The sequence below is a fragment of the Gymnoscopelus braueri genome, assembly GCF_963280865.1.
Source record: "Gymnoscopelus braueri genome assembly, chromosome: 6".
Taxonomy (NCBI): domain Eukaryota; kingdom Metazoa; phylum Chordata; class Actinopteri; order Myctophiformes; family Myctophidae; genus Gymnoscopelus; species Gymnoscopelus braueri.
This window is the reverse complement of record NC_137607.1, coordinates 12,234,588-12,259,088: the sequence shown is the minus strand read 5'-3', so window position 1 is coordinate 12,259,088 and position 24,501 is coordinate 12,234,588. Positions and strand designations below refer to the sequence as shown.

The 24,501-nt window shown below is 42.6% G+C and overlaps 1 protein-coding gene across 1 annotated transcript; it reads right to left on the bottom strand.

Annotated features, from left to right (window-relative positions):
- Positions 1-6,934: 6,934 nt before the first annotated feature.
- LOC308086445 (sodium-dependent phosphate transport protein 2B-like) lies at positions 6,935-20,457 on the bottom strand. Its single transcript, XM_080429968.1, has 13 exons — positions 20,374-20,457; positions 19,388-19,446; positions 18,741-18,884; positions 18,069-18,197; positions 17,266-17,409; positions 16,460-16,571; positions 16,051-16,246; positions 15,060-15,155; positions 13,504-13,633; positions 11,828-11,995; positions 8,844-8,960; positions 8,598-8,722; positions 6,935-8,012 (listed from the first exon to the last, which is right to left on the bottom strand). Exons 2-13 carry the CDS (start codon positions 19,431-19,433, stop codon positions 7,440-7,442), a joined length of 1,980 nt encoding a protein of 659 aa, XP_080286094.1. The 5' UTR covers positions 19,434-19,446; positions 20,374-20,457; the 3' UTR covers positions 6,935-7,439.
- Between the last annotated feature and the right edge of the window lie 4,044 nt (positions 20,458-24,501).

The following is a 24,501-nucleotide window of genomic DNA, read 5'->3' as shown; positions in this document are numbered from 1 at the left end:
ACACAGCGTTCAAAGCTGGATAAATTCAGTTGAGGGAACACAGAGTATAAAGATTTTTTTTTTACTTAAAATTTTTATCCCACGATTTTGTAACCCTATTTTTTACACCCAGTGCCAATTGTCTATGTAATCTTGGGCACTACCTTCCCTCTGCCAACCTAGGGAGGCCAAGGCCGAGCTCATGCCTCCTTCAATGCATGAGAGCCAACTGACCTTCTTGTCACCTGACAGGGGAGAGTTTCCCTGGTTGGACGTAGCGCGTGGAAGGAACACGTTATTCCAACCAGTTCCTTTCCCCTCCATCAGGCGCCCGGCTGGCCAGGGGGAGGCAGTATAGTGACCAGGATTACTGCATGTTTTTGTGAGGGTATCTACCCTAGGAGACACGGGGAGAACATGCAAACTCCACACAGAAAGGCCCTTTCGCCAACCCCACCTAGGGTATGGGCACTGATGACGCGGAGGAGAGAACACGCCCCCAGCGCCCACAGCGTCCCCTGCGGGAATCGAACCCAGGACCTTCTAGCTGTGAGGCGACAGCACTACCAACTGCGCCACCGTGCCCCCAGAGTATAAAGATGATCTGCATGTGTTTTGAAGACCCCAGAACCCCAGTATTAAGATCACAACCAAATAGAATACTGGTAGTCGCTTCAAATCTTCCAAAGCATGTTATTCAGGTGTATTTTATACAAAATAATAACACAAATACTCACAGATGTTACATGTTTCATCCAAAATACAAAATACTTTAAATTGTTGTAATTGTTGTTTCTAGGATTTTGAAAAACCTATAATGACATGACCAAAACAGGTTGAAAGTGGTTTAAAAAGGGCTGAATTGTGAATGAATTTCTTTTCTCGCAATTTCCTATCTCTCTCACGTTTTAGAGAAGAGACTCACAGTTCAGGGCTTCTTAAGTCAGTGACAGAAATGGGCTTCCACACAATAGAGCCCTGAACTCCAGCCGGTCTGTCAGTTTGTGAAATGTTGGCAGCTAAGGTATGATGGATTTATCACACACGCACGCAGGCATGCACGCACACACACAGAGAGAGAGAGAGAGAGAGAGAGAGAGAGAGAGAGAGAGAGAGAGAGAGAGAGAGAGAGAGAGAGAGAGAGAGAGAGAGAGAGAGAGAGAGAGAGAGAGAGAGAGAGAGAGAATACAGTGAAAACAGTGAAAGGTCAGTTAAAAAAATGTACAAGGCCGCTCCTTTAAGCAAACCAGGCCTTATGAATTATCTATAAGGAATTATATCAGGACTAATATAACATTTACAACACACAGTGAGGTCTTCATCAGTATGCATGGTACTGGCTCTGACTAATAACAGCAATAAACTGTATGTAAACTATCCGTTGACTATCTAACATTAGATATAGTGAATAAACAACCTATAGCGTGTATCTGTTCACTATCTGAAATGCGATAGTGAACAGCGGTCACAGTAGTCCTCAGTACAGTAGTTGACGCAGGAATGCTGCTGTTTTTCATGTGAAAAGATTGCACAAGTTCCATGGGTTGAGCGATATCTGAATGATTATTATAATCATGCCTTTCTTTCTGTGTGTTTTATTTGTTTAGAATGCCATCTTTGCTCTGCCAGTAGTAGCCAATAATTAGTGGTGTAAAGTAACTGAGTACATTTACTTAAGTACTGTACTTAAGTACTGAGGTATTTTTTTTACTTTATCTGAGTATATCCAATTTTCTGTTCTTTTACTTCTACTCCATTACATCTCAGAGGAAAATAATCCACTACAATTATTTGAAAACTTTAGTTACTAGTTACTTTGTAGATTTTGATTATTATTACAACACATACACTAACCACTTCATTTTGGCCATATACATTTCGGCCATTTGAAAATAGCAGATCTACAAGCTCACAATGCGTCGCATTGTGAGCTTGTAGATCTGCTATTTTCAAGAGATTTTTATACATAAAAAAAACTTGAAATGGGACATTCTGCATAATGAGTACTTTTACTTTTGGTACTTTAAGTACATTTTGATGCCAATACTTTTGTACTTTTACTCAAGTACATTTTGAATTCCGAACGTTTACTTGTAACAGAGTATTTCCATACTGCAGTATTTATACTTTTACTTAAGTAAATAATTTGAGTACTTTTTCAACCACTGCCAATAACATGCCATGACCATGTCATCAACAACCGAGGTAAATGTTAGCCAACATTGTACATTCATTGGCACCTCTTCTCTGTGGTGTGTTTGCTAGATATCATTGTATGCTTGCTTGCACAACAAAGTGTGTTCACCGTGGTCACTACTGTACCACATTCTTTAATATCAGGCCAGCAGTTAAAATGTATCAAACATTATCACAACGACTGAAACTGAAGATAAAACTTTGCAGAAATATCCATGAACTCCAGTTCACACTGAGAAAAGTTTAGGGCCAGAGTAGGGCCATCCACACCAAGCACAATAACTTAAAAGATAATGCTGTAGTAAAAAATATATATATATTCTTATTCAAGTGGAGTGCACATCACAATTATAACTATAACTTGTCGATATATTTATATTTATAGCTTGGTGTAGAAGGTCCTTGGTGTAGAAGGTCTTTTACTCCACCCCCAGTAAATAAATAACATAAATAAACAAATTATTAATTTTAAAATGTTTAAGATTCATTGGGGTAATTGGCTTTGAAATATTGCAACAGTATACAGGAAGCAACATGTAGGCATACTACATGGGTAGGTACTACTATGGGTATTTTTTACATTTTATATATATCCTTCGGTTTTGGGGCCAAAATAAAGAGAGTTCCCGCTCACCTGCAACGAGGGCAGTAAATGATTGGTAAGCTACAGTATGTCTGGTACGTTTTGGAACTCATCTTTATTTTCTTTATTCTTATCTCTCTTTCACCTGAACCTGTCCAGCTGTCCTATATGTTCCGCTCTCACTGTTGCTGATGTTGTTACAACATCCCAATCTCCCCATGAGGATCAATAATCTCATCTTATAAGTTAGTTCCGTCCGCCCACCCCCCCCCCCCCCCCCACATCGATCGCAATAACAGTGGGCAAGTATGGGACGGCAGACCCGGTTAGTCTGAAATAGCTGACTCAGCAGTTCAGAAACTGCATTGTAACAACAACAATCACAGACCAAAGGGAGAGACGGTTGACCTATGCTGTCTCCATGAAACAGCCCACTCAGCAGCAAAGACATAACTTCATCAACACACAGGTAACTGTATGGCAGCAGGACGCTCTGTCCATACCGGGATACATCTTAGCATGGATTTCCACGCCATGGCTTGATGCCATGAATCTTAACACCACCTCCCACTTCCACTGGGAGTATAACGTCAGTCTAACCTGTCTCAGGATCAATTTATCGACCATATGTTTCCTGCTTTTATTTACGCATGTCTGCAGTGGTGGAAAATGTACTCAAGTACTCAAATACTATATATATATTTTGATTCCAATACTTTTTTTTTACTCAAGTACATTTTGAATACCGAACATGTAGACTATTTCTACAATAGGGTATTGATACAATTAGTACAAAATGTGAGTACTTCTTATGTTTTCCCATGGTTCAATATGCCACCGTGTGTGGTATCATAAAACTACTGTAGGTCAGGTATTTTTCTGGCACTGACTAGGTGAATTGTCATTATGTGGGACACCTCCATTGGGTTGTAGGACTTTCATAAACAAATGAAAGTCAATAAAACTATGGGTTACCGCCACAAACTGTGATGTCATCAATAACACGCTATTTCACAAAATGTCCAGTTAGAGTGGAGCAATCTTCAAACTAAGGAAACACCCCTTGTGAAGACCACCCAAAGTTCAGTAGTGACGTATCTATGAGTATAAGGGTACACATTAGTAACCATCCAAATAGTTGTTTTTATCAGGGTGTGTTTATGATCAAGGTCAAGGTGAACTTTATCATTAACCAGGGGCAATTTGTTACACTGCAGCCAGCTGTAAATACTAATCAACACACCAACAACTCACACTTGAAACGTGGTTTGTTTGCTCATCAATTATTTTTGTAATAATATTGTATAAATATCATCTATATTTGTTATTTCAACCCATTGTCTCGCTTTAGGAAATCGTTTGAAAAGTGGAACAGTACTATAATTGGCTTAATTTGCTTAATCAGTCTTTTCAGTGATTTGTGTCTTCCAATGCATTATTTTACATACATTATAGGTACAGTAATTAGGCAAATTAAAAGGACATGTTTTTGTGGGGTTTTAAAGTTATTGATAGCCTATTGTTATGGGTAAATGTCTGAGTTTAGAAGATAGCAATGAATTTCAAAAACATAAATATTTAAATATTTATACTGTAGCGATTTCATAAATCCTGCCACTTATCTGTGTCCCTCATTTCATACAGAACTGTCCCACATTAGGACATGCAGTGTGATATCTGCATTATCTGCTTTGGGTTGATTAGACACATCCTGGGTTACTGGCCTATTGGCTGCGGATTTAACCACTTAAGCCCTATATTCTTAGTTGACCAAAGTCCCCCAGGGCTCTGGGCTCTACTAGACCCCTCCTGTTTCGTGCAACACTAAATATCCTTGCCGATACTACGCGATTGTGAGCTTGGTAGATTGGCTAAGTTTGGCTATTTTCACCGAAAGTTTGTCCCAGAATAGGGACGCTAGGTCAGTGGTTCTCAAAGTGGGGTCCGGGGACCCCCAGGGGTCCTTGGGGGGGTTCCAGGGGGTCCCCAGCACAAATGATTGATAGTTAGGAACCAAATTGTCTGGCCTCCCCTTAGCTGAACCTGTACCATCTCTTTCACCTTCACATGCAAGGCTAGTTTAATGATGGGACACGCCTTGGACTTAATGCTAGGTCTCTGGAGGCCATCCAGCCATCCAGTATGGCCATGGCATACTGAGTGACTCCCTAGAAAGTGCTAATAAAGAAATACGATTCCAGCTAGCGTACCAAAAACTACCCCAGAGGTAGACTAGCTGACACCTTCAAATGTGCTGTGGTGGAAAGTACTGTACCTTAAGTACAAGTGAGGTACTTTTACTCTACTAGAGTATTTCCATATTTTGGCACTTTATACTTCTACGCCACTCTGTCTCAGAGACATACTGTACAGTATATTGTACTTTTTACTCAATTATTTGACAGCTTTAGTTACTAGTTACGTTGCAAAATTATTTAAGATGATTAACACAGAATCTGATTAGCACCACTGCAAATGTAAGAATATTGGCTTTTGTTTAACATATTTGTATGATTAAATATCAAATACTTATATGACACTTTGACTTAATCATAATGTGAATAATGTTCACTTTATTGTGTTCACTGTATGGAATACTTTCCATTACATAACTGTCAGCACAAACGTTAAGCTGGACTCAGCTCAACAATAGTCAGTGGCAATATAATGATAAAGAATCAGAGTCGTTGGTGAAACCTGCGATGAGAGAGAGAGAGAGTGGACTCAAATCTTCTGTCTGCTAATTGACCCCCATAAATAAAGATAGAGGCGTCGTAGGCGTGTGGAGGACAAGACAAGACAAGAGGAGTGTGAACTGGCTGACAGCTTGCTCTCCATGGGACCAGGGAGGTCAGAGTGTCCTGTCCAGTCAAAGTCCGCTCCGTACCGATACGCCTCAGATACGCCTCCGGGAAACCTGTTGATACTCCGTGACCTCACAGCTGCCTATGGCGGCAATAAAATCGCCCTCACCTCCTTGACCTTATGTTGTTGCTGATGGGCAGAAACCTCTTATCTCCATATTTTAACTTTTTTTGTGGGGTAAATGAATGCCCTACTTGATCAGACTACAGTATCAAAGTATCAAAAGTAGCAAATCTGCAAGGTTGTAGATCTGCTACTTTTGCTGCTTTTTCTTTGAAATCCTGACAAGTTACACTTTTGGTTTTCCACCCATAACAGAGACGATATCTGCTACGTACAGCATATCTGTATGAGTGCTTATTGCATTACTGCTCAGACTCCTTTCTTTCATTATCACTTTGGGTTTGAATTCCGAGATATTCAGGCGTTGTTTCCTCAGTCTTGTAATGGCCACGTAATGGCCACAAATCCTTTAACCACATGAACCCTAGTGTCCTTATTCTGGGATGAATATTGAGTGAAAATAGCAGATCTACAAGCTCACAAAGCGCTATAGATCGGTTATTTTCGGCTAAGGCATCAGTGTAAAACTTGACAAAAGGAGCTTACCAAGTACAGTACGTCCGTGGAGGACTCTGGTCCACTAAATACAATAGTGTTTAAGTGGTTAATAATTGTAGCCCAGTGTGAAACACAACATTACAAATAATAATTTTTATTATTTACAAATATCATACTCTCTTAAATACTGAATAATAACAAATAGTTTAAGTTCTACATGAGACATTGTGCGATAAAAGTTCAAACTGTAGCACTAGTATAGTACACATAATCAAAAACAAAAACATAAACCACGGTCAAAACATTCTGAAGGGACCGTGGTTTGAGCCGTACCGCAGCGAATTACAACACATCCTGCAAAGTGGGAGGATTTGGTACGATAGCTTTACAGACAGTGAGTCAGGGACTGAACCGAAATCAACGTAGAAACCTCATCACAATCCGTGGCTCAAAAACAACAAAAAAATACAGTGTTTACACAACACTTGCGGTGATGTTTTTGTAGCGCATGCTACAGTGCAACGTATACAATCCAGGACGAAGAGAGGGAGAAAGAGTCGACATACTGCAGCCTGAGAGAAGTTGAACAAATTACATATAGGTAGTTTACACAGAGTACAGTGAAAAATAAATTCCGCACACCCAGACAAGTTTAAAAGCAGGCGCGTAGGCAACAAACAGTACGCAAAATCAACAATTTAAGATATACACTGCCACTTGCACGTTCAAGAGAAGGTATTTAATAGGAGCAACGTTTCGGTCGAGGAACGCGACCGAAACATTGCTCCTATTAAATACTTTCTCTTGAAGAGGGAAAGTTTCAGCGTGCAGGTACATCTTTTATTGTTGATGTCGTCTACACATAGTAGCCTACAGTAAAATCCTGTGCTAATTTATCCATTTACAACTCTGAGCATGTACAAATCTTATTAGGTCATATTTTGTACATGCTCAGAGTTAGACATGACTCAGGACATAAGGAACACATGGATATGGGTCCATGTGGTTACATTTGTACATATTCATAGTTTGACATGACTCAGGATATAAGGAACAAATGGATATGGGTCCATGTGGTTACATTTGTACATGTTCATAGTTTGACATGACTCAGGACATAAGGAACAAATGGATATGGGTCCATGTGGTTACATTTTGTACATGTTCATAGTTTGACATGACTCAGGGAAATAAGGAACAAATGGATATGGGTCCATTTGCATATGCCTCAGAGTTACATGGAAATTCCAGGAAGTTAAAGGTGCGTTGCTTTGGAGGTCTCTTTCGGCGGGTCTTCTGGATCCAGGGCAGGGTTGTCGTACATCTCCAGACTCCTCTTCCTGTCCTTGTCCATCTCTTCGTCGTCGTCTTCCGGCTTGTCCTTACACCCGCAGCACTTGCAGCAGCAGCCGCAGCATCCCTTGCACGTCTTCTTGCACTTGCAGCAACAGCGCAAGCAGCTCGTGATCACGGAGTCCCACGGCTCCATGGAGTGCAGCGGCAGTGGCAGGAAGTCCCAGTTCCGCAGCACGCTGGGCAGGTAGCGGGGGCAGCGCGACTGCATCATGTTGACCACGATGATGAAGACGACCGCCGTGACGAAGGGCACCGCCACGCCCACCAGGACCTTCCAGCCGGCCACCGACAGGCCGAACACGGTCAGGGGCATGACCAGGAAGCAGAGGATGAGGTAGACGGCGGCGAACCAGCGGTACTGGGCCGTGTGGTTGCCCAGGCCCCGGGCCAGCCGGATGGGGATCCGCGTGAAGGGGATGGGGTACCACAGCATGATGCCCATGATGTTGAAGAAGAAATGACAAAGTGCAATCTGGAAAGGGGAACAACAAAAAATATATCGTCAAAGACACTGACCACCATCCCAGCCACAATCATCTGATGTAGGCCTTGTTAATCCCGCTGGGGTAAATTCATTTTCAGCTTGTCCCAAGCTGATGGCTGCTCAGACGCTCTACCCACTAAGCGATAAGCCCTTAAAGCTACAACTGCCCTGTTCATGCTACTATGGTCAGGCTGGCGATAATGCAGAAACAGACTGATAGTTTCCACAGACAGGCGTTCGGGATGCTGAAAATAGGTCTGTAGTAACATGTAGTAAGCTCCCATTACACTGACACTATGACTTATTTGACTGTGAATCACATTTGATATCTGCTGCTATCTAATCTCTTTACTTGCACAAGAGTCTTTGGTACTCTGCCTTTATTGTTTTTAGTACACTTCATGTTTACATTTGATACTTGTTTGTTTGTACAAAATCGAATTTAACCCACCATTTTACGCCTGTAAAATGTGAAATAAAGTTTAAGCTGATTCTAAACAAGGTCGACATTGGACATCGCTCACCAAAGTAAACATGCATGAGATGCAAGCACAAACGTTTGTGGTAACTGACCTGTAACGAGTTGGCTAACGTTTCACCAGGGGCCGCCATAGCAGCCAGTATAGCTGTGGTCGTTGTACCAAGGTTTGAGCCCAGGGTCAGAGGATAGGCTCGTTCCAGGCTGATGACACCAATACCTGATGGGACATTCTTTAATTAAAAACATTGAACCAGATATTGATATCTTGAATCTATATGAACTTGCATCTAAAACTAAATGTATTCACATCATTGAGAAGATGTGACGGATAAACGTACCGACAAGGGGTGTTATGGCCGAGGTGAAGACAGAGCTGCTCTGAACGATGAAGGTCATTCCCGCTCCCACCAAGATGGCGATGTAACCCGTGACCCAGCCGAAGGGGAAGGGGAAGTCTACACACACCAAAACAACACCAGGTGAAGTGAAAGTATAGCATGAACCGTCAATCAATCGTACACATTCATTCACACTATAAGGCGCATTTTCTAAAACAACTACATCTGCAATTTTACTTGAACTCCGAGAGGGTAGAGATTAACCCGTTCAATCCGGGAACGCATCTGTGTCATTTTAGATTTGAGCTATAACTATAATTTTATACTTTTGGTTATTCAAAAACAGCAGATATACAAGCTTGTAGATCAAATTATTTTTTAAATCGTGAAAATGCGAGCAAATCTTTGAATATATATTTTCAAAGCGTTTGTAACTCAAATCTTTGCTTCTGGAGGTCCCTGAAAAAAAGAACACTTTACAAATGTTTCGCTTTAAAAAAAAACATATTCAAAGATTTGCACACATTTTCACGACTTTTCAAAAAATAGCAGATCTACAAGCTCATAGCTCATAGCGCTCATAGACTTCTAAAATGACAGAGAGGCTTTTCCGGATTTAATGGGTTAAAAATGTGCTCACTCTTCAGAGCTATACAGTAACATTGCAGATTTGACTGAACAGCCTCTGATTTGTGCCTGAGCTCTCTCTGTCACGACTCACGCAGCAGGACTGATGCACCTGGAGGTGAGTTATAGAGGCAACAGAGACACTTTACCTGTGTTGCTCATCAAGCATCACCACACACAACAGATGTGCTGACTATCGAACAGGAATGACTATACGCTGTCACTGAGCAAGAACTGCAACTGAAAGTGTCTAATTCAGTAGTTCTCAAATGTTTTAATTCAAAGGGCCCACGTTTCAAGTTATGGGGCTCCAATGGTAGAGGAGTTACAGGCCTCTAAGGGTCCCCCCCCCCCAATAACCCTAAGGGACCGCACTTTGAGAACCACTGGTCTAAGCGGAAGGACAGGAAGGACGCCCGGGAAAGTTATGTTCGATTCCCGGCTCCCCCTGGTTAGTGTCTAAGGGCGGTTTCTCACTGGATCCGTTTGAATCGAAGCGTTCCCGAGTACGCTTGGCTGGCCAGCATTCACACTGCCCAAGATCCAATCGCACCAAAGAACACTTGCATGTATACCCCCGATCCTATAGGTGGCGGCATGCACATAGTGTTTCTTCTGTGGACACAGACGTCATCAACTATGCGACAATGTTTGTGGTCGTCACGCAGAAATATAGGGCTGCGGCTGGAGAGCTATGCTGGGGAGGGGAGGCGATCTATGTAAGTGCACGGTCTTTGGGGAGCCTCGCCCCGAAGCGGGGAGAACGCACTGAGCGCTCAACACAGTGAGCGCACAGAAGTCAAGCCACAGACTTCTGTGTTGTTGACGGACAACGGATGTACGCTTATGAGAAACAACACAAATAAAACCTGGTGAAACACTTGTGTGCATTAGCGCAAGATGAGGATACAGGAAACATTCAGTCTAAATGTCCAATTTGCTAACCTTCACAACTACTAATACTTTTGTATTTGAAACTTAAAATTTCTCTAAATATTATAAACTTTCACGACAGCTTAAGTACAAAAATATATCATTTATGAAAAGGCAACTATAGTAGCCTATACAGTGAAGTCCGACTGAATGACTGAAACCTTGTATTGTGAATTGTACTTCCATGTACTGTTTCTCATGTCTCATGTCTAAATAAAGTACATCAATCCAACGTCTTTTCTTTTTTGACTCTCTTGGTGTGGGGATTATCTGGCACATGTATGTATCTGTTATGAAAGAGAAATTGCATCATGAGTGAAACGGCTATAGTCCTTGGGAAACTATAAACCTACGTAGGCCTACATCTAAATGAGTTACCATATTTACTTACAAATTTCAAATTACAAAGCCTTATAAGCTATATATTTCTGGGATGCATAGTAGCTGAAACTCCACAAGATACCCACAAGATATACTATATGCGCTGCTCGCGCACCTGAAATGCGCGATGGAGACCCGCCAATGTTTCATGACTGATATGAAAGACATGAAAGAAGGCCCTTCACAGCTAATAGAGAATTTTAAATTTTAAGAATCGGTTCAGAATTGAATGAGTAAAATTGTTAGAAAGGCTCCCATATAAGTTGATTATTATTTCAATTGTTATGTTCCACCTTAAGAGTAATATGCACCAGCCCAGCTTAAGTGCGCAATGCATTCTGGGGCGTTTTCATTCATTCAGTAGCACCGGCTAGAAGAGCTGTGTTTTTGTTGGCTGTTTTTGTCGAGTTTATATACCGTCACCTATTCCAAATAGCGGGCCACTTCCGTCTAATGGTACGCTTGCTTTCACATTGCAGCGTACCGTACCCGAAAACGCATGATCCGGATCCGAAACTGCCTCCGGAGGTGGTTTCGGGAACGGAACGGTTACCCGTTTCGCGGGTCGATTCGCTACATTCACACTAGCCAAGCGGTCTGGAGTGCGAACCCGGGACCTGAGTGTGAAACGGCTCTATGTGTCCTTGAGAAAGACAGCAGGTTGGTGTCTTGCATGGTTTCATCTGCCGTCTGTGTGTGAATGTGTGTATGAATGGGTGAATGTAATAAACATTGTAAGGTACTTTGGATGAAGGCGCTAAACTAAATGTACCACTTATCATCCTATAGCATGTGTTTGTGCACATCTGTTTACTTTCCCAGGGCATGAAAACCATGTTGTGATTGGTCGAAAAAGACAGCTTCCGGGGGAAGTACATACAATGGAAGTACCACCCTACAGGTACTTCCATCTGCAGTTCTTTACCAGGCTTTTCTGCTTGTGAGATGAGAAAAGTCTGGGGACGAGGTTAAGGAACGTCGAGCACGCAAACAAACCACTCTTCACTCTCATTGGTGTCTCATTGTCGTTTACATGTATGTACCTGTGTTGAGCACCTTCTTGATGACCACGGCCACCTGGCCCTTCAGCATGGAGTTGAGCAGTTTGACGATGAGGATGAGGCAGGTGCAGAGGACGAGCAATGACCCGGCGAGCAGGATGAGACCTACGGCGAGGTCGGGCAGGTTGGCGTTGGCGAAGATATGAGAACCTGCGGGAGACATTCGTTTTACGATTTATTCTTAGATTTAGTGCGAGATCGGAATAACCAGAGTATGTAACTGAGTAACTGAGTAACTCTAGTCAACAAAAAAAAACAATAGTATTTTGCAGAGAGACCAATGCAGTGCCTTAACTCATTGACTGCCATTGACGAGTATACTCGTCAATTCGCCCAAGGCTCACGCCGCCAATGACGAATTGACGAGAGTGTGGTGTTTTCAGTGGTTTACGCTAGAGGGCGCTGTTCCTCGGCCTGTGAATCGTCACAACAAAATGGAGCTGGTTTTGTTTAGTATTATAGGATTTATAAAAATCAAATTTTCCCTGCTTTCTGTTGCTTTTTGGCAAAAACAAGCCACATTCAACTGCCCATAACTATGGAATGGATTATTGCGGCGGCACAAATCTTTTTACGAGACCCCCCTATGTCTTTTAAAGCAATCGTTATTATCGAATATTCTCAGTTTTCAAAGGAAAACGCTCGGAATCGCTGGCAAGGGCAGCCATAGATGATGAGGTTAATTAAACTAGCATATCAAGTAAATAATTAACCTATAGCATCTTTCTAAACAACATGCTATAGGCTATATAAAAAAAATATTCTCAACATTTGTTAAGAAAAACTAGTGCTAGGGGGTGAGGAGGAGTTTGAAGAAATTAATCTCCAGACTATGGTGGAAAATTGGGAGTGGGTCTGCAGTTCGGACTGCAATGGGGAGTTTATTCCACTGTCTTGGGGTTGGGGGGTGCATTGCCTTTGGTTTCCTTCTAGTCCATCACCAGTGTTCTGTACTAGATGCGGGCAGGACGGGAAAGGGGGGGGACATGTGAAAACACGCGTTGAGGGTGTTTCAGACACGCGTTTAGCGTGCAATACATTACCCCTGGCAACCCTTGCAGTGCATTACCCCTGGCAACCCTTTGGGAGCTTGTAATACATTACAGCTAACGATAACCTCACATTGATGACTCATAAAAGGTCATAAGAAACCTTCCCTGATAAATGGAACTGATAAAAGGGACAGTGACGGTGTTTCAGGGGAATTAATCATCTCTGCCTTTGATTTGAACCGAACCTGAATCACTTAGCAGGCACAGAGAGCACGGCCCACAGGGCCTGGGTTTGATCTGAGCAAACAGCGAGGAGATAGACGTTCCACTTATTTTGTTGAGCTGCTGCAGAGCCAAGGACAAAGGTATTTACTTTAATTGGCAGTGAGACGTGGAAACAGTGGCCACGCAGGACTCAGGTTCTACAGACGGACAACGTGAATGGACCCTTTGAGCAGGCAGAGAGGCTAAATGAGGCCATTCGCTGAGTCACTTTAACAAGTCAATGGTAGTCATTGTCCCCATATACGGTAAGAGGGCCTGGGTGGTTGGGGGGTTTAGGGGGGGGGTGGTGCGGCAGAGTGGATCGCTCGTATTTCACAGGGCTTTGGGAAGATCAGGTAATCCTAATTGGCAGGTGGATGTTATGTGTGATCGAGCACTTACATTTCTCTAGGTTTATGGTCTCTGAGACATTCTTTTGGGTCCACCAGGTCTCGTTGCCAGGCCCCTCCGCCCAACAGAGGGCCCCGGCTGTGCAGTTGTCCGGTCCTGGGATTGTCAAGTTCGTCAGAGTCTGCAATCAAATAATTCAAAATGAAATACTCGCGATCAAGCAGTCTAGCAAAGCAAAGACAAGACAAGCAACGCATCATGACTGTGATCTTCCCCGTCATCATCACGCTGCAACCCGATCTTACACAACTTAGTATACATTGCACGGAGTGTCATTCCGTGCATAGACAACTGGAAAACCCGAAAATCCGTGCATAGCCGCCTCGCAACACCAGGTGAAGCGAAAGTATAGCATGAACCATCAATCAATCATACATACACGTTCATTCACACTATAAGGCGCATTTTCTAAAACAACTACATCTGCATCTCCCCCATTGACAAAACCATTTCGGAGGCGCGCAGTCTCAAGGGAACTGGAGCCACGTGAGGGACCACCGAGTGAGCTAAAGCTGCCGTCCCGAACGTTGCGACGTTCCCTTGAGCTACTCAGCGCTGTTTGAGTTATGTACCGATAGGCACAGAATCGTACATTTTGTTGTGGGGACTGCTCTGCTTCCGGATTGCAACCGGTTACTACTTTTCTAGGCAACTATGCACGGAATGACATGCACTGGGTCCGTGCAATGTATACTAAATTCTGTGAGATCAGGCTGCACATTATTAACTCTTTGCCTGGCCATGACAAGATTTCTCGTCATATTTTGCTAAGGCACAGCCTGACAATGACGAGATTCTCGTCATGTCGAAAATATTCCATACTTTTTGGCGTGACACTTTTCTGAAAAACTCCGGCAATTAACACTCGCATGACGGCAGTAAGACCAACTACCACACAGACTGACCTCAGATCACATTGACCGTTTTTTCCTGCTATTCCATTGGCTATTCTCTCCCCTCTGCGCTCCAGACGCTCTGACACCTCCCCCGCACAGCGAGGGATACAATCGTCTTTTAAATATCGATTACAATTTCAATCCCACTCAAACCTCACATGTTGGCTATAGTGCTACGTTTCCTTTGGTTTAGGCTACAGGCAGAAAAATAATAATATAAGCTATAACTGGGAATGTGAATGGGTAACTTGGAATGGTAACTGAGATCCTATACGTAAAATCTTTATGACAAAAACGTATAAAACAGCGCGATCGCTGTAGCGGTGAGCTTGAATTAGGCACACAAACATGGGTTTGGGAAATGGTACATTTACACTCTGTAGTGAAAAATGGATAGCCTATATATGAATGATTATAATTATGGATTCGTTAAGTACTAGTTCCCACCCCCAATACTATGGTAGAATATGTAGCTTGGAACAGCAGCATCAATCATTAACACAGAAGGCTGATAACAAGGTCATCGGACTAAACTGTCACGTATTTGAAGCATCAGATAACATGTAAATCATGATTGCCGAATTGGGTCGTATGCAGTGTGTAGTTATGCAATTATAAGTATGTGAGATGAAGCCACTGATGAATCCTTACCACTTCTGTCCTGGTTTTGCACCAGACCTTGATCAGGCTCTTGTTCCTGGCTGCTGGGTCACCGGTAGCGATGTCGTTGATGACCGATTTGTCCAGCTACGAGGAAAAACCAGTTGACACACATTAGTACTGAAGAACTTTGCATTATTCATCACACAAACGTGGTCATCGCACAAACGCAGCTCAGGATGTAGAGCGGCCGATTGGAAATTGGAAGGTTCCCGGTTCAATTCCCGGCTTCCCCTGGTTAGTGTCGAAGTGTCCTTGAGGTTGGTGTCTTGCATGGTTTCCTCTGCCGTGTGGGTGTGAATGTGTGTGTGAATGAGAGAATGCAATGCACATTGTAGAGTGCTTTGGATAAAGGCCAGTGGTGTAAAGTAACTAAGTACATTTACTCTAGTACTGTACTTAAGTACAGTGTTGAGGTATTTTTGACTTTACTGGAGTATTTCCAGATGTCAATACTTTTACTTCTACTCCACTACATCTCAGAGGCAAATATTATCATTTTACTCCACTACAATTATTTGAAAACTTTGTAGATTTTGATTATTATCACAAAACATACATTGATTGTCCCCCTTCAGCCATACATTTCGGCCATTTGAAAATAGCAGATCTACAAGCTCACAATGCGTCACGATGCGACGCATTGTGAGCTTGTAGATCGGCTATTTTCAAAAGATTTTTGAAAAGTTGTGAAAAGGTACCTTCTGCATAATGAGTACTTTTACTTTTGGTACTTTAAGTACATTTTGATAGCAATACTTTTGTACTTTTACTCATGTAAATTTTTAATTCCGGACTTTTACTTAACAGAGTAACATTGCAGTATTGATACTTTTACTTAAGTAAAAAATGTACTTAAGTACTTTTTCCACCACTGATAAAGGTGCTATTTATAGCATGTGTTTGTGCCTGCAGATATCGTATGGGTCAAGAGCCTCAGTTAACGCTGTGAAGAGTCATGGTGTCGGCCGATGGCTATTACCACGATGATGGAGTCGGTGAGGGGGTCCGTGATGACGTTGAGCAGGTCAGGGGCGTTGTCGCCCCCTTGGATGTTGAAGGAGTCGATCATGAGCTTGGTGAGCTTCTCCAGGACCCCGGTGGCCACCTCCAGGGGCAGGAGGATCAGCACCGACAGCCAGTTGAAGAAGTCATGGACGGTAGCACCAGCAAACGCCCTGGGAGTCAAAAAGACTAATTTTTACAATGAGCCTGTGTCTTTGTGTTTGTGTGTGTGCGTGTGTGTGTGTGTGTGTGTGTGTGTGTGTGTGTGTGTGTGTGTGTGTGTGTGTGTGTGTGTGTGTGTGTGTGTGTGTGTGTGTGTGTGTGTGTGCGTTTGCGTGTGTGTGTGTGTGCGTGTGTGCAACTTTTTTATGGTTATGATGATTTACCTGCGGAACTCATTTCGATCTCCTGACTGCATCATGGCAACGATGGTGTTGGTCACCGAGGTTCCAATGTTGGCCCCCATGATGATCGGCACCGCCGATTTCACCTCCAGCACTGCAAACGAAAACAAAACGTATCAACATGTGTGTTTGTGTGTAACTGCATAGTACAGTTGATTTAGTCAACTAAAATGTATGATGGCGGTGCCTTGATGGCGTCATAATGGCTGATTTTACACTTGGTTGCATGCTGAAAATAGCCGATCTACAAGCTTGTGAGCTTGTAGATCTGCTATTTTCAGAGCGCAACACCCGAGCGCAACCAAACATAAGATGATAAGAAGTTCTACTGGATCTCTTCTCCACTAGTCACTCACTAAGATTTTAGTCTAGTTTTTATTTGTTTACGAAATTGTCAATATATTTAGTCTTAGTTTGAGTCATCATAGCTTAGTTTTTATCTAGTTTTCATCAGTGAAAAAAGGTTGTAGAGGAACATTTTTGGTCATAGTTTTAGTCGACGAAATCAACATTGCTGCATAGTGTGTGTGTGTGTGTGTGTGTGCGTGCGTGCGTGCATGTGTGTACACTCTACTCGTTATGTGCACACGCACCCGGCTGGATGTGGAAAACACGTGCTTAAGTGTTTGTGTGTTTGTGTCGCTCCGTGTGTGCCTATGTTTAGCTCCCTGTGTGTGTGTGTGTGTGTGTGTGTGTGTGTGTGTGTGTGTGTGTGTGTGTGTGTGTGTGCGTGTGCGTGTGCGTGTGCGTGTGCGTGTGCGTGTGCGTGTGCGCGTGCGTGTGCTTACATCCAGAGGACACCATGCTGACCACAATTGAGGACGAGGTGCTGGAGCTCTGCACCAGCACGGTGACTAACACGCCGATCACCAGGCCCGCCACAGGGTTGGACAACACCGCATTGTCCTGGAAGATGTCACCGGCCGCCTTGCCTGTGTGTGCAACACAAACACCCGCAGATCAAAAACATGTCAAGCTACCGCTCCATACAAACCATTACATAATAGCGCCTCCACCAGCACTTTGTGCTGGCACTGGGCTTGTGGTAACGCGAGCAAAGGTATATGGACCAGAGCAAAGAAACGTGTGGCCATAAACGCGGACACTTGACTCAACAAGTCCTTATCAAAATGATAACATCTGCTTTTAGGTTGCAGTGCGGATTAACCCATTGAGAGCTGAGGCCGATTCTTTACGAATGCCTTCTAAATATGTAGTGCTCAAATTTTTTGGTGCCAAAGACCCCCAAAATGATATATATTTGGCCGCAGACCCCCCCATCTGAAAATGTTTTGTGCCAGGGACCCCCAGAATAAAAAAAAATATTCAAAATCTTCCAAACATTTTGGATATTTTTCAATATTTTTCAACTATTTTTGAGACCTACTGTTCTAAACCACTGTTCTAAATCCTAAGAGTTTTCTGACAAAAATATGTTGCTATAAATATATATAGCACACAAAAATTACACATAATGCTTTCCCGGTTTTAATGGGTTAAGACGGCGTGTAAGGCTGTGTAGTAATAATCGAGACGCGGGGGGGTCATCCGAAGGACTCTCTGATTGGGCGAAGGAAAAGGGGGAGGTTACCTCCAACCAGCTGGAAGGCGGAGCTCAGCACGTCCAGGGAACACACGAACATGTAGAGGAAGGCCAGCAGCATGCACAGCTTGACGATACCCGTCAGCACTCTCAGGATCTTCCCTTTGGTGTCCAGGTCTGTTTAAAGCATGAACGTGAACTTAATTAGCTGAAACAGTTAGTTTCAAGTTAACAAGTGGCAGATCTACAAGCTCACAACGCATCGCAATGCGTCGGCATCGTGACCTTGTAGATCTCCTAAAATTTGGCAAGCAGCACCCATCATATAACCACTAGGTTTAAACACTTTAAAGCCCTGTATACTTAGTTGATCCGAGTCCCCAAGGCTCTATTCTTGGCCCTCTAGCATTCCCCGGCCTCTCTACACCAAAATCTTCGTCAAAAATAGTCGATCTACAAGCTCACAACGAAACGCAATGTGAGCTTGTAGATCTCTGACGAATGTTCTCCCCACAATATGGACGCTAGGGTTCATGTGGTTAAACCCTGTGTATATCAAGTTGATCTATAGACTAGTATTTCCCCAGATCTCTTCGGCGAAAATATCCAATCTATAACTCTGAGCTTGTAGATCTGCTATTTGCGCCGAGTGGGTTGCAGCCAGAATATGGGGCCAGTAAGCATCACTGCACGCTGCATGGGAGCGGCGGATTCTCTCACCTGACCACTTCAGCCCCAAGTCTTTGAGGTCGGGCAGATCCCAGGGGTCATTGTCCTTGTCTTCTGGGTCCGGCTGCACCAGGTCCACTGAGGAGTACGCCGGGAGGATCCCTTGGTCTTTGGACCGGGTGCTGTCATCGTCAACTATATAGTGGGCAGTGATGGAGAACAGAGACGTTAGAGAGGAGTTTCATACCAGCACAGATTGTACACACAGAAAAATACTAATGAACCCTTTGATCTAGTGAATGGTTCGTCATGTTCCTCATCTAGTTCTAGATAACCTTTTCTTTGTCAAAGTCCTTTGAGGAACCTTTGAACACTTAAACCATGTCTTAATAGGCAGACATTCATAGAAAATAGCAGATCTACAAGCTCACAACGCGTCGCACCGTGACGCGTTGTGAGCTTGTAGATCTGCTATTTTCAACAAACACATTTCAGCCAGTTGATGAAATTTATACAGTTTAAGGGGTTTGGTTCTCTATATAACCATTCAAATAAATGGTCGGAAAGGTTCTGTCTGGAACCAAAAATGATTCTTCTATGGCATCACTCTGAAGAGCCAGTTTTGGTTCCAGTTGGCGCCTTTATTTTTTTTGTGTGTATTAGATACAAGGATTGTAAAGAGGTAATAAGACACACACCTAGAGTGGGGGAGGAAGTATCCCCCAGTTCAGGCCGAGGAGCCATGGTGTGGTGTTAACTGTGTGGACAGAAGACAGAACAAATATAAATTACTAATCACAATAACAACAATAATAACTAGAGGGGCCTTTGCAGCCTCAAAAATCGATATCCTGAAATTAAAATCAAAACAAACAAATCTAATCTAATGCTCACTGACTGCACCTCTCCACCTAGAGTCCAGACAATAGCGGTGTCTGTTTAAATAAAGCTAACCATGATGTTTACAGTGTCCAAACCAAACCACGATTACACACTTCAACTTACTGGAGCTGTGTTCATCTCAGTGAAATGTCAAATTGAAGGAAACTTTTCTAATCAGAACTGTCTTTGTACAACACTTGATCAAATCTCAGATAACTTTCTGTGCTCCTTCTGCCATCAATATAGGGACCATAAAAGCAATAACGAGCAGAACAAGACATGCGATTATCCAACGGGCGTTCATTAAAAAATGAATGCAATGTAATTACAGCCATAAATAGACCTCGTTCGTGGCCCTCTCTCCCCGCTGTCACTGGATTCCTTTTACATTATACTTCTACTCACTCACAACAAACCAGCATTTTCAGAGGATATAGCTGATGTTTATTTTCCAAAAGTTATAATTTAAAGGAGTAGTTCACCCAAAAAAATATACTTATTTTCTATCAATTGCACACCTCATGAAGCATTGAATTCATGGATATTTTTTTGGTTTTTGTCACATTCCTAAGCCAGTAATTTGATAACCGGCGGTCTCCCCAGTAGGAGACTCAAAGAGTCTCCTTTGAGTCTCCTACCAGATACATTAGCATCTTTCCTTTTCAATTATTTGGGTGAACTGCTCCTTTAAAGACCTGTAGGCTATTCAACAAAGGCTATGATAGCAGCATGTGTGACATGATAATAATAATAATAATAATATGGACTATTCATAGTCGTAAAGGATAACATAAATACGCACCTGTAGCGTCAGTGCTTGTTTGTTCAGGCACTCCAGGAGCCGTTTGGTGGTGAATGGGAGGCTTATGCAGTCTTTACCTGTAGTTCCACCTGTTGTGCGCGTCAAGGTCTGAGACACCTGCTTTTATAGAGGAGAGAGAGAGAGGAGGGAGCGGGGGAAACCCTTTGGTCTGTGTTCAAAGTGCGTCCACATGTGACCTTCCTACTGAGGGGGCATCGCAAAGGAATGCACACACTAAAAAAACACTTGCTGTTCATTGTTTGACTGAGAGAGTACACATGTAACCAAAATGGACCCTTAAGGGTCCATTTTGGTTACATGCGGTTACATTTGTACAGTAGTATTCTACTACTCGGCCACCTAAATGTGGAAGTAACTACGTACATTTACAATTTTCAGGTACTTTTTACTTTACTGGAGTATTTCCAATTGTCTATACTTTTGCTTCTACTCCACTACATCTCAGAGGCAAATATTGTACTTTTACTCCACTACAATTATTTGAAAACTTTAGTTGCTAGTTACTTTGCAGATATAAATTATTACATTATGAAACATACATTAACCACTTTAGCCCTGTTTTATACCTAGGCTATTTGAAAATAGCCTAGGTATAAAACGCGACGCGTTGTGGTGAGCTTGTAGATCTTCTATTTTCAAACATTTTAGTACTTTTACTTTTGGTACTTAAAGTTCCGGACTTTTACTTCTAACAGAGCACTTCTACATTGCAGTATTGATACTTTTACTTAAGTAAAACATTTGAGTACTTTTTACACCACTGGCCCGGACACCATCCATTAAAGGATGTGAATCCTGAATGTTAATTTGTTATGCTACGTTGATGAATTGAATACATAGGACCACAATGGACGCAAGTTCCACAGGACTTGTGTTATCCTTTTACCCTAAAACGTCTTACTGTACCACCTGCTGTTTACATTTCTGACTAACAAAGTATTCAATCAATTCAATCATACATACACACACTCTCAGAGTTACAAACATATATTAGTATATTGTATTGTGTAAGGGCAGCTATAGTAGCAACTCTCATAAAGTATAAACAATCAGTGAAACACATGGGAGAATAAACAATTATGGCCTACTTTTTTAATCTATACATTTCAGCACATTTTGGCATATTGAACCTTATGTTCAGTTTAGGAAATGTGATGCTGTAGGCAAACACAAGTAGGCTATATTCAGGTTAATGTAATATTCTACTACTACTACACAATATAATGATGATAATAATAATAATACGGCCTACAGTATAGCCTAGGTCAGGGGTCTTCAACAGGGGGTCCGGGATCCCTAGGGGGTTCTCAGAGTAACTGCGAGGCGTTGTGAGCTTGTAGATCTGCTATTTTCGGGTAAGAGGTTTGATAGAGGGAAAAAGAGCAGACCAAGTACAGAGCCAAAGGTCAAGTTTACTAAGTATCGAAGGTTTAAGTGGTTAACTGTCTGAAAACACACATTTAACATGAATAATATGTTGGCGGGGGGGGGTCCCTGCTTCATCTCTCTCACAGCTAGGGGGTCCTTGGCCTGAAAAACGTTGAGGACCCCTGGCCTAGGCTAGATGCATAGAGAGCCAGAAGTCTGAGCACAGGGTCTAAAAATCAATCATCGCCTCGAGCAAGCTGCCCTCTGCTGGTTGTAACAGAGAACTGCTGGATGTTGTCCCATTTTGTGGAGATTCATTTCTGTTATCGTTCCTGTCATCCCCTCCAATATTTAAAGATTAATTAATCACTCACTGGTTGATTCCACACGGAGCCAATAACTGTCATTGGATGTCACCTCACCATGAGGACAAATGCCTCAGTGCCCAGCCAGGTGTGATTACTGCATTAGGCATGTCTAACAGACACATTAATTTGCTTATCAAATTGTTTGTTAAATGTGTTCATGCTGTGAATCTGCTGCATGCTTTTTTAATTACGGTGATTTATGAGTTGCCCTCTCAATTATGTGAAGGGAACATCTGCAGTGCAAACGCAATATTGGTGTTGTTATGGTTGTAACACTTTCTGCCATTTTGCCAATAAATCAAAAAACATTTACAATGGAATAGCCAATTTGCCATATAAACTTAATTGAGTCAGCAAACTGAAACAATGTATTTAATTGTTTTTATGAAATATGCATAGGTTGCTAAATTGATTTGAATACAGTCACTCCACCATCCCTATGGGCTACAGGGCTGGTTGTAATGTGTAAAATGTACATTTAATCAATGAAATAGGCCTACTCAAATTTAAAAAAGATTATTTATCATTCATGTTATTGTGACTGTACATTTCTTAACTAAATTATTCGGCTACCCTTTTCACATTACATTTCACACCAAAAGAACGTTTTCTTTTTTAAATACTTTTTTTATGGACCAGTTTGAGAACATTCCCAATGAGAGACAGACAGACAGACAGACAGACAGACAGAGAGATAGAGAGAGAGAGAGAGAGAGAGAGAGAGAGAGAGAGAGAGAGAGAGAGAGAGAAGCAGAACTAGAAGATCTACAATATCTCTCAACTCAACTCAAATGTTATTTACAGAGCACATTTAACATGACTATAGGTCAAACAAAGTGCTGTACAAGTTCAAACTAAACAAAGCCAATGCAATATATAAACATACATTAGCATATATTAACAATGAAATAGACACAAACAAAACATTTGCGGCAGAAAATGAGAACATAAGGTGGCAGGTGCTCATATATCTCATATATCTCATATCTCTCTTATTAGATTGGCTGTTTTCGCAGCGCAACACCGACATACAACACATTACAAACTACAGCAGGGCTTATGTGGTAAATTGTGTGTCAGGGTTGTGGCGGTAGTGTAAAGATCACAGACCCCTGTGTGTCCAGGAATTAGTGGACCAGCACTGGACACACACACACACACACACACACACACACACACACACACACACACGCACACGCACACGCGCGCGCGCGCGCACACACACACACACACACACACACACACACGCACACAGGCACATTGGATGCGTGCATGATGTTTGTGTATGTGTGTAGCCTTGTTTTATGGCATAAGATGTCACGGTGACATCAAAATATGTCATAAAACAAATATTGTCCTTTATGAACTGGTAAATGATTACTGAAAAACAATGTTATGGTTATATTCACAGAGTAATAAAAAGATATAGCCATTATGTTGTACATAAAAAAGGGTTCAGTGAGTATTCCATTAGAGAAGTAGCAAGGGAGCGAGTCATATTCTTATTGCCCTTTCCTGTGTGTGTGTGTGTGCTCACGTACAGCCACTGACAAGGCACCAAGATGCAAGCTCAACCAGCCGTCCTGAAGGTTACGGCAGGCAGACAACCCCCCCCCCCCCCCCCAGAGGTTTGGTCCAAGACTGCTTCCTCCATTGGAAAAATGTTATGGCAATTCCTTGTGGTGTTTGGCCTGTATGCGACGCCCCCCCACCACATTCAAGTGTCATGTCTATGTGACTCATAATCACGTTTTTAAAGGGATAGTTCACGCCCAAAATGACTTTTTTTTCTATCGATTAGTCACCCCATGGAGACTTGAATTCATGGATATTTTTTTGTTGGCAGCGGTTCCGGTAGGCGACACAAAAGAGTCTCCTTTGTATCTCCTACCGGAACCGCTGCCTACCGGTCCGCTGGTCATCAAATTATTGGCTTAGGAATGCGACAAAATCAATCTATGAATCCATGAATTCAAGTCTCCATGGGGTGACAAATCGATAGAATTTTTTTTTGGGGGGTGAACTATCCCTTTAATGTGCACTGTCCCTGCAATAAAGAAATTAAGTAAAGTATCTAATGTAGAAGGTTCCCTCATTTAAAAACTTTTCCCAGGGTCCCTCAGAAACTCTGTGTGGTGGTGACCACACAGGTCTACCTCGACGACCTCTTTACTTATAAGGTATATCTCTCCACCGCACCGACGTCGGCGGCGGTAAGTGTTGGAAAGTGTCTGTTGCCGAAAATCGGTCGTTGAATGGGTGGTGGGTACACTGTCACGTCGAGTCGCAAGTTGTAGGGAAGCGCCGAAAGTCGGCTTTCGACCGTTGGATAGCAGCGGGCTTGTTGTTCAAAAAGCCTAAGGCTATTTTT